The sequence below is a fragment of the Chaetura pelagica genome, unplaced genomic scaffold (assembly GCF_000747805.2).
Source record: "Chaetura pelagica isolate M959 unplaced genomic scaffold, ChaPel_1.0 scaffold115, whole genome shotgun sequence".
NCBI lineage: Eukaryota > Metazoa > Chordata > Aves > Apodiformes > Apodidae > Chaetura > Chaetura pelagica.
The window spans coordinates 6,460,592-6,487,583 of record NW_009953761.1 but is presented as its reverse complement, the minus strand read 5'-3'; the positions used below and the strand labels follow the sequence as shown (position 1 = coordinate 6,487,583).

General features: G+C 36.0%; 1 protein-coding gene across 1 annotated transcript in view; it reads right to left on the bottom strand.

The window, feature by feature from the left end:
- Window positions 1–1,148: 1,148 nt before the first annotated feature.
- Window positions 1,149–26,992, bottom strand: part of TDRD3 (tudor domain containing 3) — a 65,509-nt gene continuing 39,665 nt past the window's right edge. Inside the window, exons 10-12 of the mRNA XM_010000862.1 lie at window positions 22,077–22,909; window positions 20,148–20,273; window positions 1,149–1,279 (exon numbers count right to left, since the gene is read on the bottom strand). Of these exons, the coding sequence (XP_009999164.1) occupies window positions 1,166–1,279; window positions 20,148–20,273; window positions 22,077–22,909 (1,073 nt within the window). The 3' untranslated portion in view covers window positions 1,149–1,165. The remainder of the gene's footprint in view (window positions 1,280–20,147; window positions 20,274–22,076; window positions 22,910–26,992) is intronic.

The window sequence follows — 26,992 nt, the reverse complement described above, 5'->3', positions numbered from 1 at the left end:
TAAAAAGAGCTCAGTAAAAGTAAACTGGCAAGTAGTTGGGAAAATAAAAATCAGATTCAAGACAAAGACACATTGCACATGTACACCAAACAGCATGTAACCTCATACAGCTTGCTTTACTCAGGATAGACTTTTAATAAACGTTTGAAAATCAAGGATTTGGAAGATCCGCAGGTAAAATGAAGGCATTACATCATACCTGATTTGTTAAGTAAAAGAATTAACTGAATGTATATATCAGGTGTACTTTCTGAGCATGGCATATAATACTTTAATTTCTGCTAATTAATAAAGCATAGGTGCAAGTACATCCTCAAGATTCAAAGTAAATATTCTTAAGCCTTGCACCTCCCTATTCTATGGTGAGCTCACAGACATTTGATTTTAGTGTTGCAAATTTTCCTTTCCATGCTGAGCAAAACAACAGAAAGAATATTTATTCACATAAATGGCTCATAAAAAGTAGAATATGGGACGCTGGACAAAGACAATACTGAGTCCACAGGGACAGCCAGCCATTTCTTTCAGAGATGCAGCTGGTCCAGTTCCTGATCTAGTGTGAGGTGTCCCTGCTCAGAGCAGGGGGGTTAGAACCTGATGACTTTTAAGGACCCTTCCAACCTTAACCATTCTATAATTCTACGAATGAGATAAGCTTGCTGTTGGCCTCAGGTGAAAAAGGATCAAGTAAAAGCTTGCTCAGCTGTACATAAAGCCAAGTTAAAAAGCTACTTCCCAAAGTGTTTTTATTTCCTTCCCTCTTCCCCATCAAATCTCTTCCTACTGCCACCCAATTCAGCGAAACAACTTCTATAATAAATATATCGATATTCCTACAATTATTTTTTTTACACTTAAAAGATACAGTCATAACACTTTCACTTACATGATGAAACACTGATTCAATATCAGTAGTTCTTTGCAGGTTTAGCAATCATTGTCTATTTGCTTGCAAAAGGGTGATTACAATAATTTATTTCTTAAAAATAGTCACCATTTGAGTGTTCTTACACAAACAACTACTAACAAAGTTGTACCAACTTCTCTCACGAACTTCACAAAAACTAAGAACACTGAAGAATAGATCAATCCCGATCAACTTTTCTTGAAATCTAAATCCAGAAATAAAATATATATTATATATTTACCTTTTATTTCTTATTCATCAGTTTCTAGCTCTTGGGGGTTGATAAAATTGTTGAGTAGGTCTTGTGGACCGTCTCGGCTGGCCATCACCTCCTCTGCGGAATTCCAGAGTTTGCTCGTATGTTTCTTCTTCCTCTTCCTGCAGGTAAATAGCATTGTTTTAAATGGAACTGTAGGTAAATACATTATACATGAGTAGACATATGCACACATATATACACAACACATAAACATACATACATGTATGAACGAATTCATGCACACATAGCAACTGCTGCTTCTGTGTTGACAACCACTTAATAAAATAAGTCAGTTAATGGGAAGTGGGTTTTTCAAACCCAGAAAAACTAATACAAGTTTGAGAATCTCAAAACTCAATCCCCAGGGCAGCAGCAGCAGCAGCAGTTATTAAATGTTTGCAGGAAAAAAAAAAGGATATATATTAAAGCAAAATTATTTTTCAGGAGTCACACAGGCAACAAACTCAAGAAGCAAGATAACTTCAATAACCTGCCATAGCAAGAGAAATACCAGCTTTGGGGATTTTAGAAATGTGCGTGGAATTAAGAAAATAATGAGGACATGGAAATGCAGGAAACAGCATCTGGCAATATGCATACTAGAAACACAGATCTGAAACAGCAGATAAGAATCTATGATGCAGTAATAATGAAAAATACCTACAAGCGGACAGCAATTTAGATACAAATTTTCTATGGGCACCAATAGTAATCATAACCTCTGAGTAATAAGAGGAGAGGTAATTACTTATTTGCAGCATTCCATTCTCTCCTAGGCATCTCAATACCAGATATTGACAAATTACATGGAATTCAGAGGAAAAAACCCAACCACCAAACATTACTAAGAAACTGGAGAATTATTTACAAAGGACGATGAAAATAGCTACTTATTTGCTTTAGTCAAGAAATACTGAAAGAAAAAACATTCATCTGATGGTGTATTTTAAGGTGGTATACATTAGAGAATTTTAAAAACATTACAGAGTTGATAAAAAGGAGCAGAAGAAAAAAAAATATAGGCTGAAAAAAATTAAAAAGTTTCTGAACATGAGTATTATTGTCAGATAGTGTCCCACAGAAACAGTTATTTCATTTCTTTAATATCCTCATACTACACTGTAGCAGACACTAGGTCTAGAGTGAACATGCTGTAAGAAATCCACTTTTGGGAGAAAGTACTGAGTATAGAACATAATTCCCTTTTATTTACAACCTAGGAACAAACAGAAACACAAGGAACACTGAATGATTTGTTAAAAGTTTATCAACAATTCCAACACCCAGGAACTATCTAAGAGCGCATGCATATAACAGAAAATAAGCAAGTCACAGCAGTAAAGTATTTCAGTGTAAGGGAGAGAAAGGAAAACCTAGTTTCCTTCTGTTGTGACAAGCCAGATCTTACTCAAGAAACGTATTTTTCTGAATCAGTTTGAATATCAATAAACATGCATTTTTAAAATAATTGACAACCACATTCGTCATGGTAAGGTCTCCAATTTACAGGGATCATCTGTCTCCTATTTACAGAGCATGTCTGTGGTCATAGCTCTATATGCAGAGTAACAGGTTAAGCCTTACTAGAGAGAGTATGCAATAACTGTAGAAGAAAACAGATTTTCAACACAACTGAATACAGCATAATTGATTCATAGCTTTTAGTTGCACTGTAGCCAAAGGCTGAGAACCATGAAATTCTGCCATAAAACTTCTACTTGCCAGTCTACCTCTTTTAATCCTTGCAGCACTATCAATTCCCTCATATAAAGATGTTCAGACACACTGTGTCCAAAAGAAAAAAACAAACTAGAAAAGCAGATGTCTAACCAAAAAAATCCTCACAGCTTGAAGTAATTTCCCATCACTGACAAGACAAGCTGTACTAGCATCAAAATGTTAAAAGGTAAGCTAGATGCCTGAAGTAGTCTAAATACCTTTACCTCTTTAAGTGTACTCCAAGAAATCTGAATAGCTGAAAATAGTTCCATATTATTTGCCAGAAGAGTAGAGAAAGATGCAAGTTTTGTTAAAAATCTTTGCCAAAGCTTTAATCTAAAACAAAAGGGTTCACTTTTCCAGAATAAATTTGTGAACTTCCATGTGCTCGGTATCGGGATTTCTCCAAAGCAGGAAAACTAAATTACATATATGCATGACTGAAAATTCAGCAATGCATACTGGTGTTTTCATGCTGTAGCAAATGAGACATTTTTTCTTTGTAACTTTGGTAGTCTTTTCTCAAAAGGAACAGAAATTTGCTTAGAGCATCAAATCTCACCTGTAATAGTCAACCTTTTCCTGAGGATATGTATATAAAATAGGTAAGTACGTAAGTTTTTAGAGCAGCAAATCTTAATCTAATCTCAAAGTTAGTGTTGTTGATCTTTTTAATTCAGAAAACAAAACTTTGTCTTACAATTTTCTATTGTGGTGTAGTTGTCTTTACAAACAGAATGAAAAGCTTCAGATGCATGCATTCAAATTGAAGATTTTTTATTAAGATAGAATAAAGTGAAACATGAAACCACACTAAATCACCAGTCCATGCTCAACACGGCAATCCCTCTTCTGGAAGAGCATCCACCCTTTGAAGGCAAAACTTAGTATCCCTAACCTTCACTTCTTTCTTTTTTCTGTTCTTCAACTGAAAAATTTCAGTTGTCTGTATTTCTTCCATTATAACTGCAGCCAACTAGGTCACACATCTTGCCACCAACTCCTTTTTTCCAATCTTTCTGGCTGCTTGCTTTCAATTTATCAGTTGCTTGTGACTCATTCTAAATTATTCCATTTCTTACTACCTTATCCATGTAAGATCTAGATTACATTTTATAAAGCAAAGGTGGCCACAAATCTCAGAGCATTTTCACTCCCTTCGATTACCAGTACAGGTTTTATATTAATACACTACTCCAAAAGCTTATATATTTTATCACCCCCATCCTTCAGCTTATTATTCTTTATTTATCTAATATTTCAGGACCCAGGACTGAGTTCTGCAACACTTGCAGGATGCGTATCTAGGATTATGGACCCTGAGATTAAATGATACCACTAAGCACAATTGCAAAAAGCTAGCAAAAGAACAGTAGATCCATAGGAAAAAACAAACAAACAAACAAACAAACAAACAAAGGTTTACAATGCTAACAATGAAACGTGTAATGAAATTATGGCACCAACAGGGTAGAATGACATGAGAGAGGGGGTAGAGGATGTCAGAATTCTTTAGGTATTTAAAACAAGACAGCAAACAGGGAAGGATAAGTCATTGGAAATTTCAGCTTCTATTGAAAATTTTGCCATAAAGACCTGCTGTTACTTATGATGTTTTTGTTCCACCATACAGGACAGATAAGAACTAAACAAGTGTAAAATGGAAATATATGCACACTCAGCATTTGTATTTTGGACTCATATTCTGAGTATCACCACCACACTCCACCAGCTGAGCTTAGTGAATCAGCAAGTAACTTCAGTCCAGCCAACTGACTACCAGCATCCTTTTACATAAAAAAGTTAAATGGAATTCATAGCTGTAGAATAAAGTTATAAATTCAGTATTTAAAAAACTCTAACAATCAACTTACTCTTAAAATTGACAATATCAGAGCAGAGTAAATTTAAGTTTTATTAAAAGCTTTCTCATTGAATTTCAACTGCAAGACTTCCTTCAATGTATTCAAAAGAACTGTTTGGAATTTTTTTGTTTAGTTACAGTTCTTGAAGTGAATACTTATTGTATAATTTCTGAGAACAATGAACAGGTGGAAGACAGTAAAGAGCAGGACAGCTTTGCTGAATGTTCTGCTCACATACCTTAAGGATGCAGTTGCAAGTCACAGCTGAGCTGCTCCAACAGCTTGCCATCAACAAAACTAGTTCCCTCTATCTATTCCTGCTTATGAACAGAAAATTCTGCTCTATTCAGTGGACCCTCCTGCTAAGGCTTTGCAATTATGGCTCTCTCTGGGCTAGTATGGGACCAGCATCACAGGCTGTGCAAGGATGCATGAAGAAGCTGTGTGGGGCCAGGAACACAGAATGAAGGGAAGACAGAAGGCGCAGAAACCAGAAGACATTTTCCATTTCAGTAATGTCAAACCACTGCTTCATTTTAAGCTGTAGTTTTAACTTCAATCACATACTCAAGCCACGGACAATTTGCTGGACTCAGTACAAAGAGTGCTGGCTCCCTTGGAAAATGAACTTTCACATGCATTTCAACTCCCATTTCCCAGCCCAGATTTAATGCCTCTGTGCAGCTACCTCCTGCTGTTAACACACCAAGTGATCTCTTGCTTTTGCTGGTTAAATTCCTTTCTTACAACTTGCTTTTTTTCTCCCCTAATCATCCAGTGTTGATCTCCTTGAGTACTTTAATCTTTGATTTTTGCACTTTCTACTTACCCGTGCTTGTATCAATCGAAAATAGTTCATATTTTCCACATATAAAAAAAAAAAAAAGAAAGAAACCAAACAGGAAACCCAAACACACTACGGCCATACTGAAAAATTCACAAGTTTCCTAGAAAAAGCTTCAATAATTTTATCACAGTATGCTACATATCCTGTATTTGTAAGAAATAAAAATAATCACAGGCTAAAGTGTCTAAAGTATTCCCTCAAACTTTTACTTCATCCAAGTTCTTAAATGGATTCTTACAACTCCATAACAATTTAAGAATGAAAATAGGATTTAATGAAAAAAATAGGTTTTCTCTTTTAATAAAAGCACAACTTTTAAATTATATGCTCAGAGAGGCTTCAGGGCATAATTTCAAAAATTACTATCAAATGAAGTGTGAAAATTGCAAGTAAAAGAGAAATTACCACGAATGTAGATTTTTGAAGCATCTTAACCAAGTACTGACCCTTGTGACAAGAACATTTTTTAAGTGCATCCTACAGAATAATTCAACATATTTACTCTTGATCAATTTATTTACAAGTTATGCTCATTGCTTAAAATATCAGTTCCTTTCACAGAGTAATCTTCTCACAGAATAATCTTTGTAAACTCGCAGATGCTCACCCTTTTTTTTTTTTTTTTCACAGTGCACAACACAGCTATATTAGACTGTGCCTGTGGCCATACAAATTTCCAAGTTAAACTATGAGAAAGAAGGATAAGTGAGACTCAAGGTTATATTGCTAGACCTGCACAGGCCTGACCCCTCACTGCTGCTCGATAATTAATATAAGCTCTTAATGTACCTTTAAAGGAGTAAGGGTAGCATTACATTTTGGGGAAAATGTAGTTTTAGTATGTTCACACATATCATGTGAGACATTGCAGTTAATGTATCACTGATGTCTAAAATGTACACAATTAATTGTAGGGATGTGACAGTGTTTAAATAAAAAAAAAAGTTATTTTTAATAAAAATGTTCTATTGTAGCAATGACAGTATTTTTTGTAGATTAACCATTTAATACGCCTTTTAGAATGTGTCACGATCCGCGACCTATTATATCTCCTTTTTGGAGTGTATTTAGCTTGTCAGGATCTGCTGAGAGGTCTGCACATGGCGCTCGCCTCTCACAGAGGATCAGTGAGCTTCAGCACTGACTTTTCAGGTGAGATACTTGCTCAGTACTTACTATGTTTCCAATAACAGCAGCCAATCCCCAATTAGAATTTATGAATACATGGTTTATTGTGGGGAAAACCAAAACAATTTGGGACAAGAGATTCAAAAAGGGTAATTAAAGCACATACGAGCTGTGAAATATCTTTTAAGCACCAAATAACAAGAACATATATATATATATTAATACTTATATATAGGTACACCTTATTTACACACCTTATTTAATTATCTATGAGGGGAGAAGGAAGGAGGGATATGCCCGATACTTTTCCCTTATAGGGTCACGGTTTGCGTGCAGGTAAGACAGGAACACCTTAGGGAGAGAATTATGTCTTCCCCTGCAACACGGTTTTAGAATCAGGGGTGGCAGGAATTAGTCTCACCACACGTGCTCAGCAGCAGACAGGTTCCTGAGGTGGGTAGCTGCAGGCAATGCAGGCAAGCTGGCAGGAAAAAGCTGCGGCGAGACGGGACGAGCTGGGTCAAGCTGGGTCTAGCTGGAGCGAACCGGAACCAGGTGAGAGCTGGGACTAGGTGAGCCGGGACTCGGGCTGCAGTGATGAGCCCGGGCCCTCAGGCTGGCCGGCACCCCCAAGGCGCAGGTCACCCCCCCGGAGAGCAAGAGGCAGCAGCAGCGGTGGCAGCAACAGCTTACATGTCTCTGGAAAAGCGTGCAGAGAAGCAAGCAGGAAAAGCGCGCCGAGAAGCAAGGAGCGGCACCTTCAGTATGTCCGGAAAAGCGCGCCAAAAGCAGCGCGCACGCTGTCTCTTTATAGGTCTCCTTTGCTCCAAATTGGCTGGTTTTGTATTTCTAGCCTTCTCAGCCAATCAGACAGGACCTTGTCCCACCTTTGCAGATGTTTTTCCCGCCAGGGCTCCCCTCCAGCAGCAGCTACCCCCTCAGGGCGTCAGTGTTGTTGTTTTCTGGCAGAGAAGGTACCCAGGAGAGGGTTCAGAGTGCCACATGATGCAGCCATCTTTAAGCCAGTTATGACTGCTGACCTAAAGGGCATTTCATGTTCGTGTGAGGAAATACCTGGTCCTTCACAGAATGTCAATGTACACAATCACTATTGTTACTTATCTCTTGTCTGGATCTTTTGAAGTGTATAAACACATTACAATTAAAACTTTTTATAAAGAAACTATGTGACACCCTTAAATTCACAGCCTAATTCTGACATGTAGGCTGCAGTGCCATACACAGCTGCACCAGTGTAAGGTATTGCTACTGCTGAAACTGTTTTCCTTTCTCTTCTTCTGCACCTTTTTAACAGCTCTTCTTTCCATTTTTCCTCTCTCTTTCCTGTTCAGGTGTACAGTTGGAACCTTCAACTAATGCAGGTTCAAAAGGCAAGATGGTCAGGATTAGGAAGGAAGAACTCCTTCCTTCTCTCAGAGCTGGTCATCAGCTCAGTCCATTGAATCATACCCCCACTCACTCTTAAATTCCTTCCCCATTAAAATAATCTTAGGGAATATGTAATTAATCTTCCTCTATTCAAATATTACGGGTGCGTAAAGCAGATTTCACTATCAGAAGCAATTAATTAAGAACAAATAAAAGTATCTCTGAAGAGGATAATGACTTACGAGCTGAACTAACAACTTCTTATCAGTGTGTCCATGTTTGTTTGCACACATATCAGAAAAAAGTCCCAAAGTTACTATTTAAAAACAAGTTAAAACAAAACCTACTCTAGACTTCCTTAGTGTTAACCCCTAATATCACACACATCCTTCTAATGCAGAATAATTTTTATAGTAGAGATTTCATTGGTTCTAGCTTTTATGGTTTTACTACTTTTAGTAAACATGACTTGCTCCAATTTTTTAAAAACGTAAACGATGTGATAGGTTGTTGGATTTTGTTGTTCCTTTGTTTTCGTTTGGTTTTGTTGTTGTTGTTATTTTTAAATTTAAAATAATTGCAATAGATTGTAATGAACTTAAAATAATCCTAAACACCAAAACTATTAACTTTTAATAAAACTGGTAATTTTACATGGCACATGTGAAAATAAAGTGAGAAATGGGAAGTTAATTAAAAAATAAAGGATCAGACATTTCTTCATTCTTGAATCATGAATAAAAGGGAAAAATATGACATGAAATATGATACATATTTTCTAACTCACAAAGCCAGAACAATTACATTCAAGCTACATTCATTCTTACATTCTTCCTCATTGTCTCTATCTGTGCTTTTATATACGTATTTCTAGGTATTCACATATATTCTACTGAGGTGCCAAAGAAAGAGCTAAAATAATCACTTTATGTTCCTTATTGGATGATTCTGATATTTAGTCTATCTTTGGAAAAATATGTACGAAACCTATAGGAAAACCAAGAAAACATATTTAAATTACTCTAATAAATGGAAACCAAAATCTCAAAATATAAAGAAAATGTTTAAATGTGGTTGTGGGTTTTTTTTCTCTTTCACATTGAGATAGTATTGTTTTAGTGTTGATTTCAAGACAGAACAAGCAAGTTGACGAACTACAGAATATTTAATCAACAGACTAGCCAGGATCTACTGTAATACATGGAAACAGTTGCATTGTTCTAGAACAGCAACAAGCAAAAAAAGGAAGAAAATGAAAAGTTCACACACATTTGAAATGTTTGGAATTATTGTCTAAACGGATTTTTTTTAAAGCAATAGACCACTGTCCTGAATTCGTAAGAATTTGTAAGTTGGCTCAAAAAGAAAATATTTTAACTTCAAAATAAATTGTATCAAGAACTTTTAATTCAATCTAACTTTAAGTTTATTCTAATAGTATGTGCCCGAGGAAATGTGAGTTGGGCCAATTCCAGTAAGGAAGCTCAACTCTCAGCAGCAGCAGGACTTACAAAATACTTCAAAGATATTTTTTACGGACTGCGTTGATAACTGTCATTGTTTTCTGACTGTAAAGGATAGGATAAACCACTGCAGAGGAGTTATAGGGGATACATGTTCTTCTCCCACTTGAAAGTCATGACCCCTCATAAGCATCTAGCTATATATGGGCCATCACAAGCATTAGATTATTAGTACAGATGACATACATGTATATACACACAATATACTATGTTCAGAGTACTCCATATGCAACTCTGATTTGACTCTTACATCAAAGCCATCAATAGCTTTGCTGAAGCTTTTAGCTTTAGCATCACTATAATACACTATAGAACTTAATATTGTTGTGACAGAAATAGCAATGTTAAATGTATTTCAAAAACTACTGAGAGATTTACTGCAAAACCTTAACATAAATCTAATTTGTCCTTGAAGGGAGACAATTGCTGCATGGTATTGTATGATTTACTAAAACCTCCTCAAAGTTTAAACTGCAAATACACAATTATTAGTTGTTGCCATTCTATATACAGCCAGAATAATTCCTACCCATTCATACAATGTTTTAACTGACTATACTAGTGCCATCTTTCTCCCCTCTACTGTTTCTCAAATTGTATGGAATTTTGATGTACTGTATGAGCAAAACACTATATTCCACTTTCAAGCTCTGTACAATGCCTTTGTTTCCCAAAGGCAGGAGCAGTCAAATTCAAAAGTCACTAACAATTCATTAAACAAACTTAATGTTATTTAAAAAAACACCAACTAAAATATATACAAAACATATGTTTACCTTATTTACACTTAGGAAAAAGAATTGATCTTTACGAGGGTATGTCTTTGCCTCTACTGAACACACACAGGTCACAAGTTAAGTGTGTTCCTAACTAGGTATGTAAAACTAGGTGGCATGGAGCTACAGTATAAAATTTGCTACTTTTTCACTTTCAAAATAAAGTTTTCAAGATGATCCTTCCCTGGACAGTCTTTTCCCCAGCATCACCCAAAAAAAAAAAAAAAAAATAAATCTTTTTTATTGACTTTCAGTAATGAAACATCAGAAATCAAATAATTATACATCTTCTTGGCCAGTTTTTGTAAAATTCTACTATGTATTCTTCAGGGCAGCAGCCTACCAAATGAATTTTATTACACATTAATTTAAGATACAACTTTTACAATAAATGATTCAGTAATCCTGAAAAAAAATTGTATATACACTTAATTTATGAAATTTAAAATATGAGTATCTCATTTTCCACTGCTGAATATATAAGTTGCAACAAAAACAGCTGAGCTTCAAGCACAGCTAATTTTTAAATGATTCTGTTAAGACAATATGCATTCTGAGTTTCTAGTGAAGCAATAAATATTCAATTGTAAGAAACAAAATTTGTAGTTTCTTAAAAAGACACGGGGAAACAAAAGGACAAGAAAAGAATTACATACTTAAATGTGAGACTGCTGAAAGCAACACAGGAGTTAACTTGGAATTAGACATTTCTTTGTACTTCACTGCTTTTCTTACACTCTGAAAACAAAGCACTCATTTGTTTTCTAAATAGACTACATTCCAATTACATTTCCATAAAAGTAGGATAATGTAAGCCTGGGGCATGATTATCCCACAGACATTTTCCTAGCTCATCTGCTCCACTTAAGGGTATTGCAGAGGTTATTCATACTTGCAATCATTCCCTGTGGCACATATGAAAATAAATGTGCAACTCTTCTCATGACGTTTGTGTTGAAACAAACCTACGCTCCTGCAAGCTGTCACTACATTCTCAATACAGAAAAGACTAATTAAATGTAAAAGTTCCTTAGAAATACATATTTAACCCATTTACCCCACATCCCTTTATTAGTAAAAGTTTCTTTATGCTGAGTAGTATCAATATCAAACTATAAATATTTAAAGGTTTATTTTCAATAATTTCTAAAAGAAAAGTAGATACACTGAAGTGAGATCTGCTACATAAATAACACAAAAGCAGCAGTTTTCTCTATTCAGTAAGAAATACTGAATTCAGTAAGAAAGCCACAAACTGAAAGTGGAAAGGTTTTCAACAGATAAATTTAACAAGGTGAAATCAGTAACAGTAACCACTCTGAAGAGTTATGTGCCATAAAGAGTAATTTTACTATAAGGAGTAATTGGGCCAGTTTTCACAAAAGGGCAGTGATTTAAGGGACTATCTCCATCCCTTCTCTCACATACAACTGTCAGCCCTTCCTCCTCCCCAGTATTATTTTTTGGTTTTTAATAAATAAAGTATTCACCTAGTTTTTCAGAACATCAAGTTGAATTAAGACCTCTGGGAAGTTCTAGCTTACACTGGTAATAGAGACACAGTCCTAAATACATAGCTATAAAGAATACTTACATAGACCTGGGAAAAAAATTCAGCATTCAGTTTCTTTGCACTAAGTGAACTTGTAAATCATACATTTCCATATGAGGGGAAAAATATTTGCTGTATTGCTGGACTTATTTTAGCCTATAATAAAAAAAATAATGCCAAGAAAAAATTCAGAGAGAAAGCACTAAGTGGTACTATAAGAAATCTAATGCTTTGCTGTTAGGGGAAAACAACATTACCAAAACCTAAACAGAGAAGCAGTGAGTTGTAGTCACATTTTAGGTGAAACAGAATGCTGTATGCACGTGCTCACTCATGACAAAACTTGGCATACAAATCCACAATGTCACACATCTCTCTGTCCAGTAAACAAATGTCCATGTCATTTTACTTGTGAATAACCAACTCAAAAAAATGTAGAAAGTAAGACATGGAAGAAAAATATTTAATATACAGGAAAAAAATTAAACAAATATATCTCAACTTCTAAAAAACAAACACCTGAAACTGCCCATGAAGCAATTTAGAATAGTCCCAAAAAGAAAGATAGTATCTTTAACTGAAAGACAGGACCTCTACATTACACATATGCAGTCTGCTTAAATTTTAAAATGAAAGATGCTGAATTACACCTATTTCTTAATTATTAACCACTACTTTAAAATAATAAATAGATCATGTAATCCTACAAATTTGACAATAGGATAAAAAAAATAAGCAAAATATGCTTATAAACATTAGGAACTTTTTTTAACTGCTACAAGACTGAACAAGTGGTGTTCCCCCAGGTTCAGTGTTGAGGTTGAGTTCTCTTTAATATCTTTATCAATTACCTTAACAAGGGGATGAAGTGCACCCGCAGTAAGCTTGCAGATGACACCAAGTTAGGTGGGAGTGTTGATCTGCCTAAGGGTAGGAAGGCTCTACAGAGGGATCTGGACAGGCTGGATCGATGGGCCAATTGTATGAGGTTCAACAAGGCCAACTGTCAAATCCTGCACTTGGGACTACAACAACCTCATGCAATGCTACAGGCTTGGGGAAGAGTGGCTGGAGAGCTGCCCAGAGGAAAAGGACCTGGGGGTGCTGACAGCCAGCCAGCTGAATATGAGCCAGCAGTATGCCCAGGTGGCCAAGAAAGCCAGCAGCATCTTGACTCATATCAGAAGGTGGTGAAGGGTCTAGAGCACAAGTCTTCTGAGGATTCTCTGAGGGAACTGGGATTGTTTAGCCTGGAGAAAAGGAGGCTGAGGGAAGACCTTATCACTCTCCAGAACTACCAGAAAGGAGGCTGTAGCAAGGTGGATGTAAGTCCCTTCTCCCAAGTAACCAGTGATAGGACAAGAGGAAACAGCCTCAAATTGTGCCAGGGGAGGTTTAGACTGGATATCAGGAAAAATTTCTTCACTGAAAGGGTTATCAAGAATTTGAACAGGCTGCCCAGGGAAGTGGTTGAGTCACCATTGCTAGAAGTATTTAAAAGATGTGAAGAAGTTACACTTAGTGACATAGTTTAGCACTGGATTTGGCAGTGTTAGTTTCATGGCTGGATTCTATCTTAGAAGTCTTCCCAGCCTAAACAATTCTATGATTCTAAAGCTCTAAAATAAAATCTTCAACAAATGTTTGTATCTACATATTATTAGCCAGTAAGTTAGGAAAAGTTAAAAAACCCAACAATCTCCATGTATTAAAAAACACTGAAGTACTACATAATAACCCCACACACACTGATTTACTCACATTCACTGTACTTCCCTTCTCTCCTTGATACGAAGGGAAGTCCTCTTCCAGGTTGAGAGATCAACTTTTGCTGAGCAGCTCCCTCCTTTAACTGTCCTGGAACTGGTGGAAGAGTAAACTCCTTCTCCAAAGACTAAACTTATCTCCTTCCCCTGGACAGTGATGATGAAACTCTATAACTTATGATGCAATTTCCAGCGACTGGGCTTCGCAATGCCCAGCAGTAAGGATTACTGACATGGCCTAACGAGTGTCAGACATCAAAAGGAGGCCGATGACACTCACAGGGAAAAGAAGTGAGACTGGAATGGGCAAGCAAGGAAAGCAAGCAAGAAAAGAAGACCCAACAAGCCTGCAATGAATATGTTGTAAAATTTTAATTTCAGCCGTAGTGCTCAAGAAGGTTCATCTTCTCTGTTCTAGAATGAAAAAGTATACTGAGGGACCTCTGTCAGGGAAGGAACAAAGGTTACTGCAATAGCTAAACACCACTGCTTTAATTTTCTCCTGTACGCACTTTGACCCACAGTGGAAATCCTATATGAGAAAATACAATGTAAGAGAAGAACAAAAATCCTCAATAGATCAGAAAACAGATCTACACAAGGAATAAATTTAAAAAGGTAACAATATACTGTAATTACACAAACGTTTTCAGGAAAATATTTTATATCTGATATGAACTAGTAGGAAATAAGCTCTCGGGATTTCCAGAAAGAAGTTAGAAATAAAATTTCCAAATAGGTACTAAAAAAAGTCAAAGTTTAAACACATTACAGATGCTCTCTATTAACCACTCTCCCTGGCCAGAATGGGAAAGGAAAAGGAATAAGGGAGAGACTTACAGGTTGGAAACTAAACTATACAGCTTTAATGAAAACAATGTTGATGAAAAATAAAATAATTAACTATATACAAATCTATACAAAACTAGTATGATACTTCCCCTCAGTCATGCTCATGTTAACACTAAGACTGCAGGGGAGACCCTAGAGAAGTCCTGGAGTGAACTCCTGGACTCAGTGGCAAATGGGAACTGGATTCAGGAACCCATGGATTGGGATAAAAGGGAGAAGAATGGACAGAGTCCTCCCAGGATGCCAGTCATTCATGAAAAGAGCTTGACTCTCATCATCCCTCAGAATTATACAGAGTATGACACATATGGGATGGAATACTTTGGTCGATTTTGGGCCCCTTGTCTGGTCCACTCCTCCCCACAGGAGGGTTGCAGGTGTGACCCCTTTTCGTCCCTTTTGTTTCCAGTGCATAGAATTCAGCAGAACCAAGCAGTGACCTTGGCTTCAACAGAAGTAAGTATAAGCAAGAGTCTTTCCACATACCATTCTCCAGCATTAACTATGAACATCAAGTGCTATCAGTCCTAGAAACAAACAGACTGAAAAACATGCTGGTAATTTCAGCAAATGCAGCTACTTAGAAAAGACTTAAGTAAAAAGTGAAATTACTAAAAAGAAATTTGGTTCTGTCCTGGCTCAAACCAGAACATGAAAGAACAAAAAAGAAAATAAGAGTGATAAATGTGCATCATAGGCATAGAATCTGTAGTGATCTTTGTCAGCAATGAAGACATTCCCTGATATCCTACTGAATAATAGCAAGTTCCAAGTTTCGAAGACCCTATGATGTCTGATGTTATATGGAACACAGAAAATAAATGCACAAAACATAAACAGCTCTACTTACTCATTACATATTTATTGCTTTCTTGTTAACCAACTCATGTTCTCATTAGAGAAATAGGTTAGAGAAATAATAATAATAGAGAAATAATAATTAGAGAAATATTCCACTTTGGCAAAGAGCTCCTGAACACCATTCTTAATTTTTAAAAGGAATATGGAATTAACCTCAAAATCTTTGACATTCTAGACTCCTCAGTAAATTAGTACAATTAGTCAGTTCTATACGTATAAAAATGCTTCTTGACTAAGCGAGCAAAGATATTAAACACTTTGTGTACAGGTTCAAGCAAATACTACTTTTCTTGAACTTAAAATCTATATGTACCAAGTTCTGAGAAGGTCAGCAAATTTTGTAGGAAAGATCACACAGACTTCCTCTTCTGTTTATGCTCTCTAAAGATATTCTGACAAAATATGATTAATTGCTGTTCTTTGACAATGTGAACAATTATGTCTAGCTCAGACATCCACATGCACTCATTTAATAATATTCTACAAATGTTTCTCTTGGGACACAAAATAACCCTGCAAATAACATTATTAATATGAAGAAAATAAAGCATGAGTCCTTGTCATTGTCACAAACCTTACAAAATTCACCCTAAGACACTGAAATGGGTTGAAAACCTCCATAAAACAGGCAAAAGTCTGCTCCAGCTTAAAGGGGCATCTGTAAACCTTTACCATTTAGAGGTTTTAAGCATTGCTCTTCAGATTTTTGGACAGAGGTTTGAAGACCTGCAGAAAACTCACAGGAGCTTACTACATTACTTACCTGAAAATAAGAAAGCGCTGAATTACAGTTTAAGATAATTCAACACCTGTAGGTTTCAGATATCTGAGAAGTTACAAGACACAATATTATCAAATTTTACTTCTCAAACGTCTGCCAGGATGAATTGATGTTAATCCAAGACCCTGTGCTTTTTTCTTTCCTCAACCCATTTCTTACTGCAGGAAAGGGAATCTTCAGACCCCACAGAATAAAACAGATTATAGAAGAACTAGAATTATAAATATCTTAATAGTATTTTTGACTACTTGCTTCTTTAGTCAGAAATACAGTGCAAGATACAGGAAGAGGAAACTAAGCTAAACTACAGACTTAACTTACTAATTAGCATGTTAAAGTTCATATGAATTCTAACTTGTTTTGAGAGCAATCACCCATAGCATATATATGTGGGAAAACACATATAATCATATAATAATATAAAATAAAATAAAGGTAATCGTAGTGTAAATGGTGGAACAAGGCCTGTCACATCACTAAGGAAATGCAGAATAGAAAAAGAACGGCAAGGACTTGGCTTTGGAGGAAAATGTCACAAGATAGGCACTTAGGCTACAGATTTTCAGAGTTTATTAAGGAAGGAAAATCCTGTAACTTAGAGAATAAAATTAAGACTTAAAAGTTTAAAGTATTATCTTGACTTTATTTATTTATTTTTTTTTCACAGGACAAACTATTAAGTGAGCAGGAAAGCCCTTAACGTTGCATGCGTTTCAGATTTTCATATAATCTTACACATTTTACATGAAAAAAACAAGCAGCTCTTGTTTCTACAATGGCTTTTCAGTAATTTTTTTCATTGGGATTATAATATTTTCATTAACTGACCCCTGCTTCATTGAGGGAAATAGAAGGATACAGTATTATAGTGTTACATACAAGATACTTAGAAGAACTCTAAAACAGTGGAATCCAAATGCAATTTTATTATTAAAAATATTTATTAATTGTATACCTAAGACATATTTTGCAAGCACTAAGAAAACAAAACGGTTTAGTGTTCTTACATAGATTTCCGGGTATTTTATGTGATTATTGAAGAAAAAAAATCCCCATTAGCTTTTTGATTTACCTTCTGCAAAAACAGCTTTTATATTTTAGCCCTGTAATTCTAGTCATCAGAAAGATAAATAACAGCATACTAGGTGTCAGAGGGGCTGAAATCTTACAAGGACTCAGGACAAACTGTGTGATGTACAGTATACAATCAATTATCAAGGAGTCTTGAGATACTTTTTCCATGAAAGTGGAAAACACAATGTATGCTGAGAACATCAGGTAGATTCAATCTAGAGTCAAGAAAAACAAAACCCAATACCAAACAGAAAACACCAAACCCACAAAACCTGTACTAAGGCAGTGCAGTTCAGTATTAGAATCAGCAAGAAGAGACAGCAGGATGTTAACCAGCAGGTGGTGAAGAGAGAATGAAATTATATTAAACCTACTAACATTGTAAAAAATTTTCATTACTTTGTTTTTGTAACAGCCAAAAGTAGATCAGAAGCTCATACGCTTAAACAATAGGTCATGTCCTCAAAATAAGGTCACTTTTATTTTTTCCCTTTCTTCCCTGTGGTATACTTTCACCAGTTTATATTTGTTGGGAAAAAAAAAAGTCGTATATCATATTCAACACGAGTATCTAAAAGTGTCCTGAAGAAAACAGTAAAAAAAAAAAAAATTATACATAGACTAAATGTCTATCTTTAAGTCAACTAGATATTTTAATATCAACAACTCTCTCAAAAATAGTCTGAAAATTGGCAATATTAGGCAATCAGAACTCATATACAGTATATTTCTACATTAGTAACAAGTCTTCAGTACAGATAGCTAAGAAAGACTTAGCTCTCTGAAATTACCTGAAGAACTGAAATAAAACTCAGCATGAAACTTATACTAAAACAAGTGTTCTGCTGTTGATAACATTGATCAGTGAAAAAAAAAGTAATTATTAAAATCAGCTTAAAATCTGTTCTCTTGAAAAGAAATGTCACATGGTTACTTGATTCTTCTGACAATGAATTAAGCATTGAGCAGCATGAGAGCTTCATTTTGCATTTATATGTGGTAAGTTTTTATATTAATATGAACACTGAGACAAAGAAAAGTTATTAACATTGTTCAGCTTAAAACACAAACCTGAGTATTAGGGCATGACTCCAATTGGTGATTAAGAACCGCAAATGCATAATTAGCATCCCAACACACACAAAAAAAGCTAAGAGCAAGGTGCTAATCAACTTTAACCTGCAAAAGAAGCTATAGCTGCAGGAACCTTTTTGTAGCAAAACCCTAAAACCTCGAAAATAAAGCATAACATTTCCGTTTATCATGAAGATGTTGGCTGGCATTTTCCTTATTTAACTATAATGTTCTAAATTTAGTTATATGAATTTACGTTATTCACCCTTTCATTCCCTTGAGCGAAAAATGAACCTTGAGAAACTTTCATTTCTGAATGAACTGAAAGGCCCTTGGGAAATCTTTATTTCTCTCCAGTAACAAGTAAGGAAACATCAATGACCAGATCAGGACATATCAGGATGTTAAGACTATGCTACCTCAGTAGAAGAATACCCTCTCCATATATTGTTTGACCATCTTGTGTCAGCTTTCACATACTAACTCTGAAATAAAACAAACAAACCTGGGGGAACAAAAAAGGTGTACAATTCATTTGTATCATCCTGTGGCAACATGGAAGGAGAGGGAAGAAGAATATATGGTCAGAGATACACAGAAGAGGCAGATAAAATGACCACTGCTTCAGGCTGGCACCGCGCTACTCAATCAGCTTAGTCTTAACTCCAGGCCAAGTTCTCAGACTATGAGAGCTACTTTTCAGAGGCTTACAGTAAAATAAGAGTGAACTCCTCAAGCTTATAATAAAAAGCATGAAGCAATGGCTGATTATTAACCCAGAAAATGGGTCAAAATAAATACAATCATACAGTACGAAACTAGCACCTTACAGCGCTGCTAGTGGGATGAAGATAAAGGCAAAAAAAGGGTAAAGCTTCAGGTATATTTTTAAATACAAAAAGGCCATCTCAGAGGCTGTAAGGTTATGCAAGACCTACAGGCAACAAGTTAGTTCAAGTTAAAAGACCACTGACAGGAGAAAGAAGTTGACTGTTCAGTCTCTGCAACAGTTAGTATCATGGCTATATGACCCAGAGGTAAGAAATTAAAATAAGTACAGTCAACTCACCATTAAGGTATTTGTATACAAATATTAATGCTTTTTGTGCAGCTTTTTATATTAGCAGTAAATACCAAAGAATTGTGCACTCCTGACTTTTTTTTTTTTAATCAAACTGTAACTCTATTTCCATGACATTTGCAAATAAAGGCTTTTTAAGTTTCCGACTTCCCAAAAGCTAATACATTCTAATCTCACAAAACAGATTTGGAGGCATACACCTCCACCACAACATTTGGCAAAGAAGAAAACACTGAAACAAGAATAAAAACATGATACAAAATAAATTGATACAAATGTCTATTTTTACCTGTACATACGCACATAGTAAATCCCTTCAGAATAGGTATTTCAAAACTGTTCTCTAACGTTTAGAGAACAACAAACAATGTACATAAGATAAACAGAAAACAGTGTTTAATAGAGCTAGCAACAAATTTTAGAAAGAAAATATGCTTCTTTTTTTTTCTGACAGGTCAATTCTTCATTTTCAAACAATACAACTGAAATTTGTACAGGAAGAATGCCACATGATAATACACTTTTATGAAATTTCCTATAGAAACTGAAAGGTGAGATTTTGTTGGTTGCTTAACTATTTTTTTACACATGCAATGAGCACTCTTCGGATGAGTAAGCATTAATTTCTGAGGGATTACATATTTTGTACAGACTATGTAGTTTATATTCTTAATACAACTTGTTATCACATACCCATGTCTCTGCATGAACAGGCCTGATGTTGCTGAGAAGCACCTCTTCATAATTTCCATAATCACAGAATTTAACAACTGCAGTTGTCCCAGAAGAATGGAGAGCTTCAATTTCTGCCCGGTAGAACTTAAAAGAGAAATTTTCAAAGGTCATAAAATACAACTTGAATTACCACAAAGAGCTTACTAGCTACCTTCTTATATACATCTATCCTTAGTGATATATTTTGAATAGCATTTGTACCAGCTATTAAACTTCCCCATGGTAGAATGCACTTAGAAGACTCACTGAGAAAATATGCAGTCTATGCCATTAAACATTCAAGACTTGTTTTCAGTTCTATGAAAGCAAAACAAATTAATCACTAAGAAAAGCTGTTGTATACAGAAGTATTACTGCTATACTTTTTCTTAAAGTACATGTATTAGTAAGTGCCTATCAGCCATATACACTGTATATACTAATAAACACCAATTTTAAAACACAATACGATAAAAATATGATGAAGTTGCTCCTCCAGTAAGTTCTTTTTCTAAACATAAAACTTAAATTTCTTTACATTTATGCAGACACAGATCAGCTTTCCTGAATATATTAAACAACTTTTATCTTATTGAACACACAGAAATCATTGCCTCCTAACGTGGTTAAACTCAATACTCTATTTTACAATCACATTTCAAAATTGTCCTAGGTGTGAGCAACAGCATTTATTGTAACTACAAAAAACCCATAACCCTCACTAAAAACCCTTCTGATGTAATGAGTACTTCTCAGGTAATAGTCTGGGATTACCTCCTATCTACTTAACTTCATACTGTCCAGAATTTTAAAAACTCATCTCACAGTGATGCAAATATGCTTCTCAAAATAGGAAATAATTCCATAATATGCCATTATATTTCACACGAATCCACCCATTCAAGCTACATATTCCTATTTCTGAGAGTCAACTCAGTATATGTTGTCACTACCAAAATGTTTCATGCCTTATCATCTACTTTAGTCATACAAACAAAAGTCAGAAAGTTAAAATCATGCTGCTGAGCTAACACTACTGTAAAAAAATTAAAAAGGAAAAAAAAACCCTTCAAATAAATAACATAAAACAACAACAAAAAATAGACAGAAAATGGTGGTAATAAACCTGATCCAAATAACAACAATATTTTAGGTAGTTGTCATATTATCAGATAAGCATCAAATACTAAAAAACTACCTAATAAGAGAGACAGAACTCCTGAACAGATAATAACAAATCAAACAGCCTAAAACTTTTCTAGCAAGGGAGAAGATCAAAGTGTCTCGCCACAAGAGGAATCTTACTAATAGGAAAACAGCTGAAGAGGAAGTATTAAAACTTCTAAAAACCACTAAAACAAAACTATCAGGCAGCATAACTCATTTGTTCCACAACTTCTTCAGCTAACTGTTGAATAGCAATACTAAAAAAATAAGTCTTTTGCTGTTCCTTCCTGTGATGACTGAAATATAAGAGGGACTTTTTTAAACAGTTCCATTTCTGCAGAATCTGGTCTTCCCTTGCACTAATTAAGGTTGCACACTGACTTATTCTAGAAAAAGTCATTACACGTTACAAACTATTCCAGATATCTCTTGCTTCTTGCAAAAAAAATATGGGCACATAGATCTATACTCATCTCTTTAAATTTTCAGCACTTAAGTCTTCAGTTAGGAGCCAACTGATCCTGAACTCCATCTAAATCTGAGAAACAATCACCCTCAAGATGACGCAAGTGCTTTAAGTTTCACACGAATACAAGCAACAAACAATACAAAAACAGAACAAGAAGTCAGCCAAGAAGCACAATACACACCTACGAACAGAGACCTGGGTTTCTGTGCTACTGTGCTAACCCTTGCACATGTAAGTAACGAAACAGTAAAGGTACAATTTGAGGTACCTACCTTGTTGTCTTCCCAATAAAGAGCAAAACACTCATCCCCTGGTCTCCAGTTTCTTCCATATTCCATGTGAATTGAAGATTCTAATATTTTCTCTGGTTTGATGGGCCCAGATCTCCTTTTGGGACCGGTGTTGTAATACAACATTTTATCATCAAAAGAGGGGACTGCAGTGGGTCCTGATGATTTGATAGGTCCTACTCGTCTTCCTTTCTGATGATGCTCAATATCTCCATTTGGTACAGCATTAAAATTATCAGTTCTACCAGGATTTTGGTAATCATTGTTGACACCAAAATGTTGTTCACTTTTTACCATAAAGCCTTCATTACTTATTGTTCGTGCCTTCCTATCACAAAAATTTTCAGAATTGTGTATTTGGGTTTCCCTTTTCCCACGTTTCTGGTTATTGTGGTCTGTAGTATCTTGAGCAGCAGAGTTCTCCTGGAAGTCTGTGAAAGACACACCTTTTCCTATTCTGTTTTGCATATTGTTATCCCTTTTTTTGAAAGCAATATCACTCTGGTGAGTGGCTACGGGATAACCCGAATCCTTTGGCCTATCATTTCTAGGATAATGTCTGTCACTTTTTTTTTTTTCATCTGTCCAATGTTCTAGGGAACTGTGCTTTTCAGAACCTCTGTTTCTTGGTAACCCACCACTTTCTGAAGCCTGCCTAGAATTTTGAATATCCCTTTGAAAACGAGGAGGCTTCTCATTCCTTGGTTGTCTCATGTGAGAGATGTGTCTTGAATGATTCTCTCTGATGCCATTCTGTTCTGTATTCATAACTTTGTGCTGCACTTGATGCGGTGGCTGAAATTGCAATTTTGGTTCTACAAAGAAAAAAATTACTTGAATTATTAACGTATTTCAGACAAGGATACTTTAGAAATAGTGTTTAGATTCTAACTGAAAAAAGTAATACTATTATTGAGAAAAGTATGCAGCTGTTACTTCTGTAATAAAGACATGAAACAGTACACAGAAAATTTAGCAGAGACATTTGAACTGTAATTTCTAGTTATCAGAAAACATACACTATTCTGGGCTGTACTTAGAACTAAACCACCTACCAGTATGAGAAAAGCCAGGCATAAATTTCCAGAATGTTACTCATTTCTCCCTATGGACATCAATAACTCAACAGCCATTTAAGATACAAGAACAGAATTCTAACATGGGAAAAGGAAGAGGAAGAAAAATTAGGAGAAAAAATGAATACTTTTAATCAGAATTGAAACTTTCTGTAAAAATAACTTGTTAACAACTATTCAGCATGTAAGACAAAGGCAAGAAATAGAAGTGATAAAATGAACACAGCTGACAAACTGTAGGATAACAGGAATAGTAAGTCCAGAACTCTGGAGACCCTGATCAATAAGCCATAACAGGAAACAGTCAGGCATTACCTTAAAGAAATACAAGAACTCTGACTGATAAGAAGAAAAACATTATCAGGCATCTCATGAGAAAGAGCAAACTTGCTATGGGATGCTTTGGAGGAGTGAAATTGTAGGGATCTGTGAAACCTTTTATAGAATTCTATTTCTTTTTAGGCAAACAGAATTTTCATATCAGATGTTGAGGTGAAGAGTCAATTGAGGTGAAAGATTAAGATGAATCCAGGAGGAATAAGCATGAGAATATAACGAAGAAATGAGATTAAAGAGGACAGTTGCAAATATGCAGGCTCCTGCTCAACACACTTGCTGGGCCAACTCCTGCAAATGATCACCATAGCTTGTCTCATCTCATTAAATTCTGTTTCTAAAAAATCTTCTGTGATTAAGTTCTCTATAGTGTGTGTATGAGTGAGACATGTTTCTTAACCAGTTAGCAAATTTGAGATAGGATAAGCTGCTAAGTGAGACAAGAAAGACCTGGCAGCTGAATACCAGCAAGACCATGAGTCTGAGAGACCATCTACGAGGGAGACCACAGGTCTGGGCTCAGACATTGGACAGACATACGTAAGTGCACAAGTGTAACCCTCCTGCAAACTTCAGATTGTACTAGTCAGCTAGTCAACTAGTACTTTTTTAATAGAAAAAGCTAAGCAATGAGGTATTTTATTCACAGATTGTCTATTGTAGCTTCTGTTTCTTGCTTCTACATCTTCTTGCCCCACCTCCAACAAACCACTAGCTAATCTTCCCAGAAAACTAACAGTTCCTACAGGGTAGCAATAAACAAATACTAATTTGGTATTTAACAGGAAGATTTGGTATGCTATTCTGTCAAATTCAGCGAGATGCATAAGCCCAGACATCTTTATTGTAACCAAACACTTGAGAATTGGGTGAAAGACTAGATTAGGCATATTAATATTCTGCTAGTTGGCAGGATAGACTTAGCATTTAAATGTTTCCTCTTGAGGTCTCTTCAGCATTAATGACAAGGCTTCTGTCATGTGCTAGATAATTAAGATGACAACTAGTGTTTCTCAGTTTGAAACTGTCAGTTACTTTACTCATTTCAGCATTTGTATGTGATGATTTAAGAAGAGCATACAGAACCAATAACAATCCCCTGCTTACAAGAAACCAGCAGGAGCTGTTGCAGTTGGAAATCCAGCCACCAGTTTAAAAAAAACATTCCTCCATGCACAATGAAACATAAGCAGTACAGTTTCCTGTGGCTCTCCCTTGTGGATTTTATCATGTTAAATAATGTGATTAAACTGAAAGACAGTGGCCCTTCTCACACTGGTGGCAGTGATTTGGCTTTGTCCTTCCAACTTGTATTTTGTATTGTATTGAATTGTATTTTTATGAAACTTTTTTCCATTCCCTGGAATGGACTGCCCAGGAAAGTGGTGGAGTCACTATCCCTGGATATGTTTACGGAAAGACCAGATGTGGCACTTAGTGCCATGGTCTAGCCAATGTGGTTGTGATAGGTCACAGGTTGGACTTGATGATCTCAGAGGTCTTTTCATAGAATCACAGAATCGTAGAACTATTCAGGTTGGAAAAGACCCTTGGGATCACCAAGTCCAACCATCATCCCTCCTCTACAAAGTTCTCCCCTAAACCATATGCACTAACACCACATCCACCACATCCAGCCTCAATAATTCTGTTATTCTGTGAAAAGCAAGTATTTGAGACAACTACCCACAGGGCATGTTCTGTCTCGCATTGGCCGCAAGACTAAAAAAACAAGAAGAAAATGAATTATACATTTTCACACACTTTGTGTAATAGAGCAGAATTCCACTTACTCAAGACCTGTGTCAATTTATATAAATATCAATATTGTTCTTTCTAAAATGTAGTAACACTGAGAAACTGGAATCTGAGTTCATGTTTCTGATTAAATAAAATAAAATACAAGCTGAGGAGATACTGATAGTAATGAAGTGGCAAAAAAAGTCCCCAAACACTGCCATTGCATTCACTACAGATTTGATTTTTCAGGATTAAAGGATTGAAAAAAAAATACAAGTTTATTACTCTTTAAACACATTAATTTTACTGTATTTCTTTTCTCATGTATTTAAAAAGAAGTTCCTGAGACAATAGAAATACTAAAGTTTCCAACATATGCCAACAATGCTAACACAATAGTACAACAAAAATGAGTTTAGACAAGATGTACTAGCCCCATATTGTCGAAACTGTATGTTACCATATTATAAAATAAAACAAAAACCAAATCACCCATCACATAACCTGGCTTACCTCAGGCATAAACAGTTTAGTAGAAGGACAGAAATTCAATTCTGAAAGCACAGAAATTTCCTGTCCCTTTTGAGATCTCTGGGTCCGAGTCCCTAGGAATTTGTATGTGTGTACTGCTTACAATAAATGCTCACTCTGCAGTAAAGTCCTATTTCTTCTGAGGGACATTCAGGTGAATCATGAATATGAGAGAGTAAGACCTCTGTGAACAGCGACTGGTTGCAAAGCCCCCTCCTACATGGTCAGTGCCTCTTTTGTCACTCATCTCCTTCAGACAACAGTGGTGGAGAACATAAAATCTACTGCAGCTAAATTAGGTGTGATGTTTAAGATGCAGTGTGAGCAGAGACAAGAGTTCAAATGATTGTGATGCTATACAGCATCATTCAAACCACTACAAGAGTATGGTCGGTAGTTATGGAATGTATAATCGAAGAGGAAAACTGAAAAATTAAGTTTGTTGAGAAAGGAGATAAAGCAGTCCAGAAAAAAAGCTGGAAAAACAAGAGGATAGAGAAGCTCAACACACACAGCTGATGGATAAAATACAAGTCAACAGCTACTAGGACTGCAAATTTCAATAGCTCTCTATACGGCATGAAAGGAATAACGTAATACAGCAGTTAGAATTTTTAATTTTAAGTGCTCGTCTTTAATTGCTGAAACAATTACCTTTCACAGTTTGACTCAGGTCCGACAACAATGCTCTCGATCCCCCCTCCCCCCAACCCAGGTCGGGAAGGAGAGAGAGAAAAAGAGAGAGACTTGGCTGGATTGAAAACTAAACAACACAGCTTTAATTAAAACACTAATGAATGATACAAGAAAATATATACAATTATGTACAGATATATTCAGGTGTGGGCAAAAGCCTCTCGCCTCCCCCCACCCCAGCAACTCCCACAGCACTTCCCTGAACTGGGAAGAGTCCCGAGGAATCCCGAAGCTGCTGCTGGAGAAAGCAGAGAGTTATGGGGGTCACGAGAGATCAAGCCTGAGGATCGACGGTGATGGATGAACAGAGTCCTCCCTGGACGCCGGCCATGGACAGAAGAGAAGGGGAGAAGAAGAGAAGGAAGGAAGTTGTCTTCTGTGATCTCTGACCTTCCTCTGAGCTTACGTAGATATATGGAATGGAATATCTTTGGCCAATTTTGCTGTCCATCTAACTCAGCCTCCTACGGGGGGGTCACAGATCTCCCCATAGTGTCTGAGCCGGCAGAGTGCAGGTGC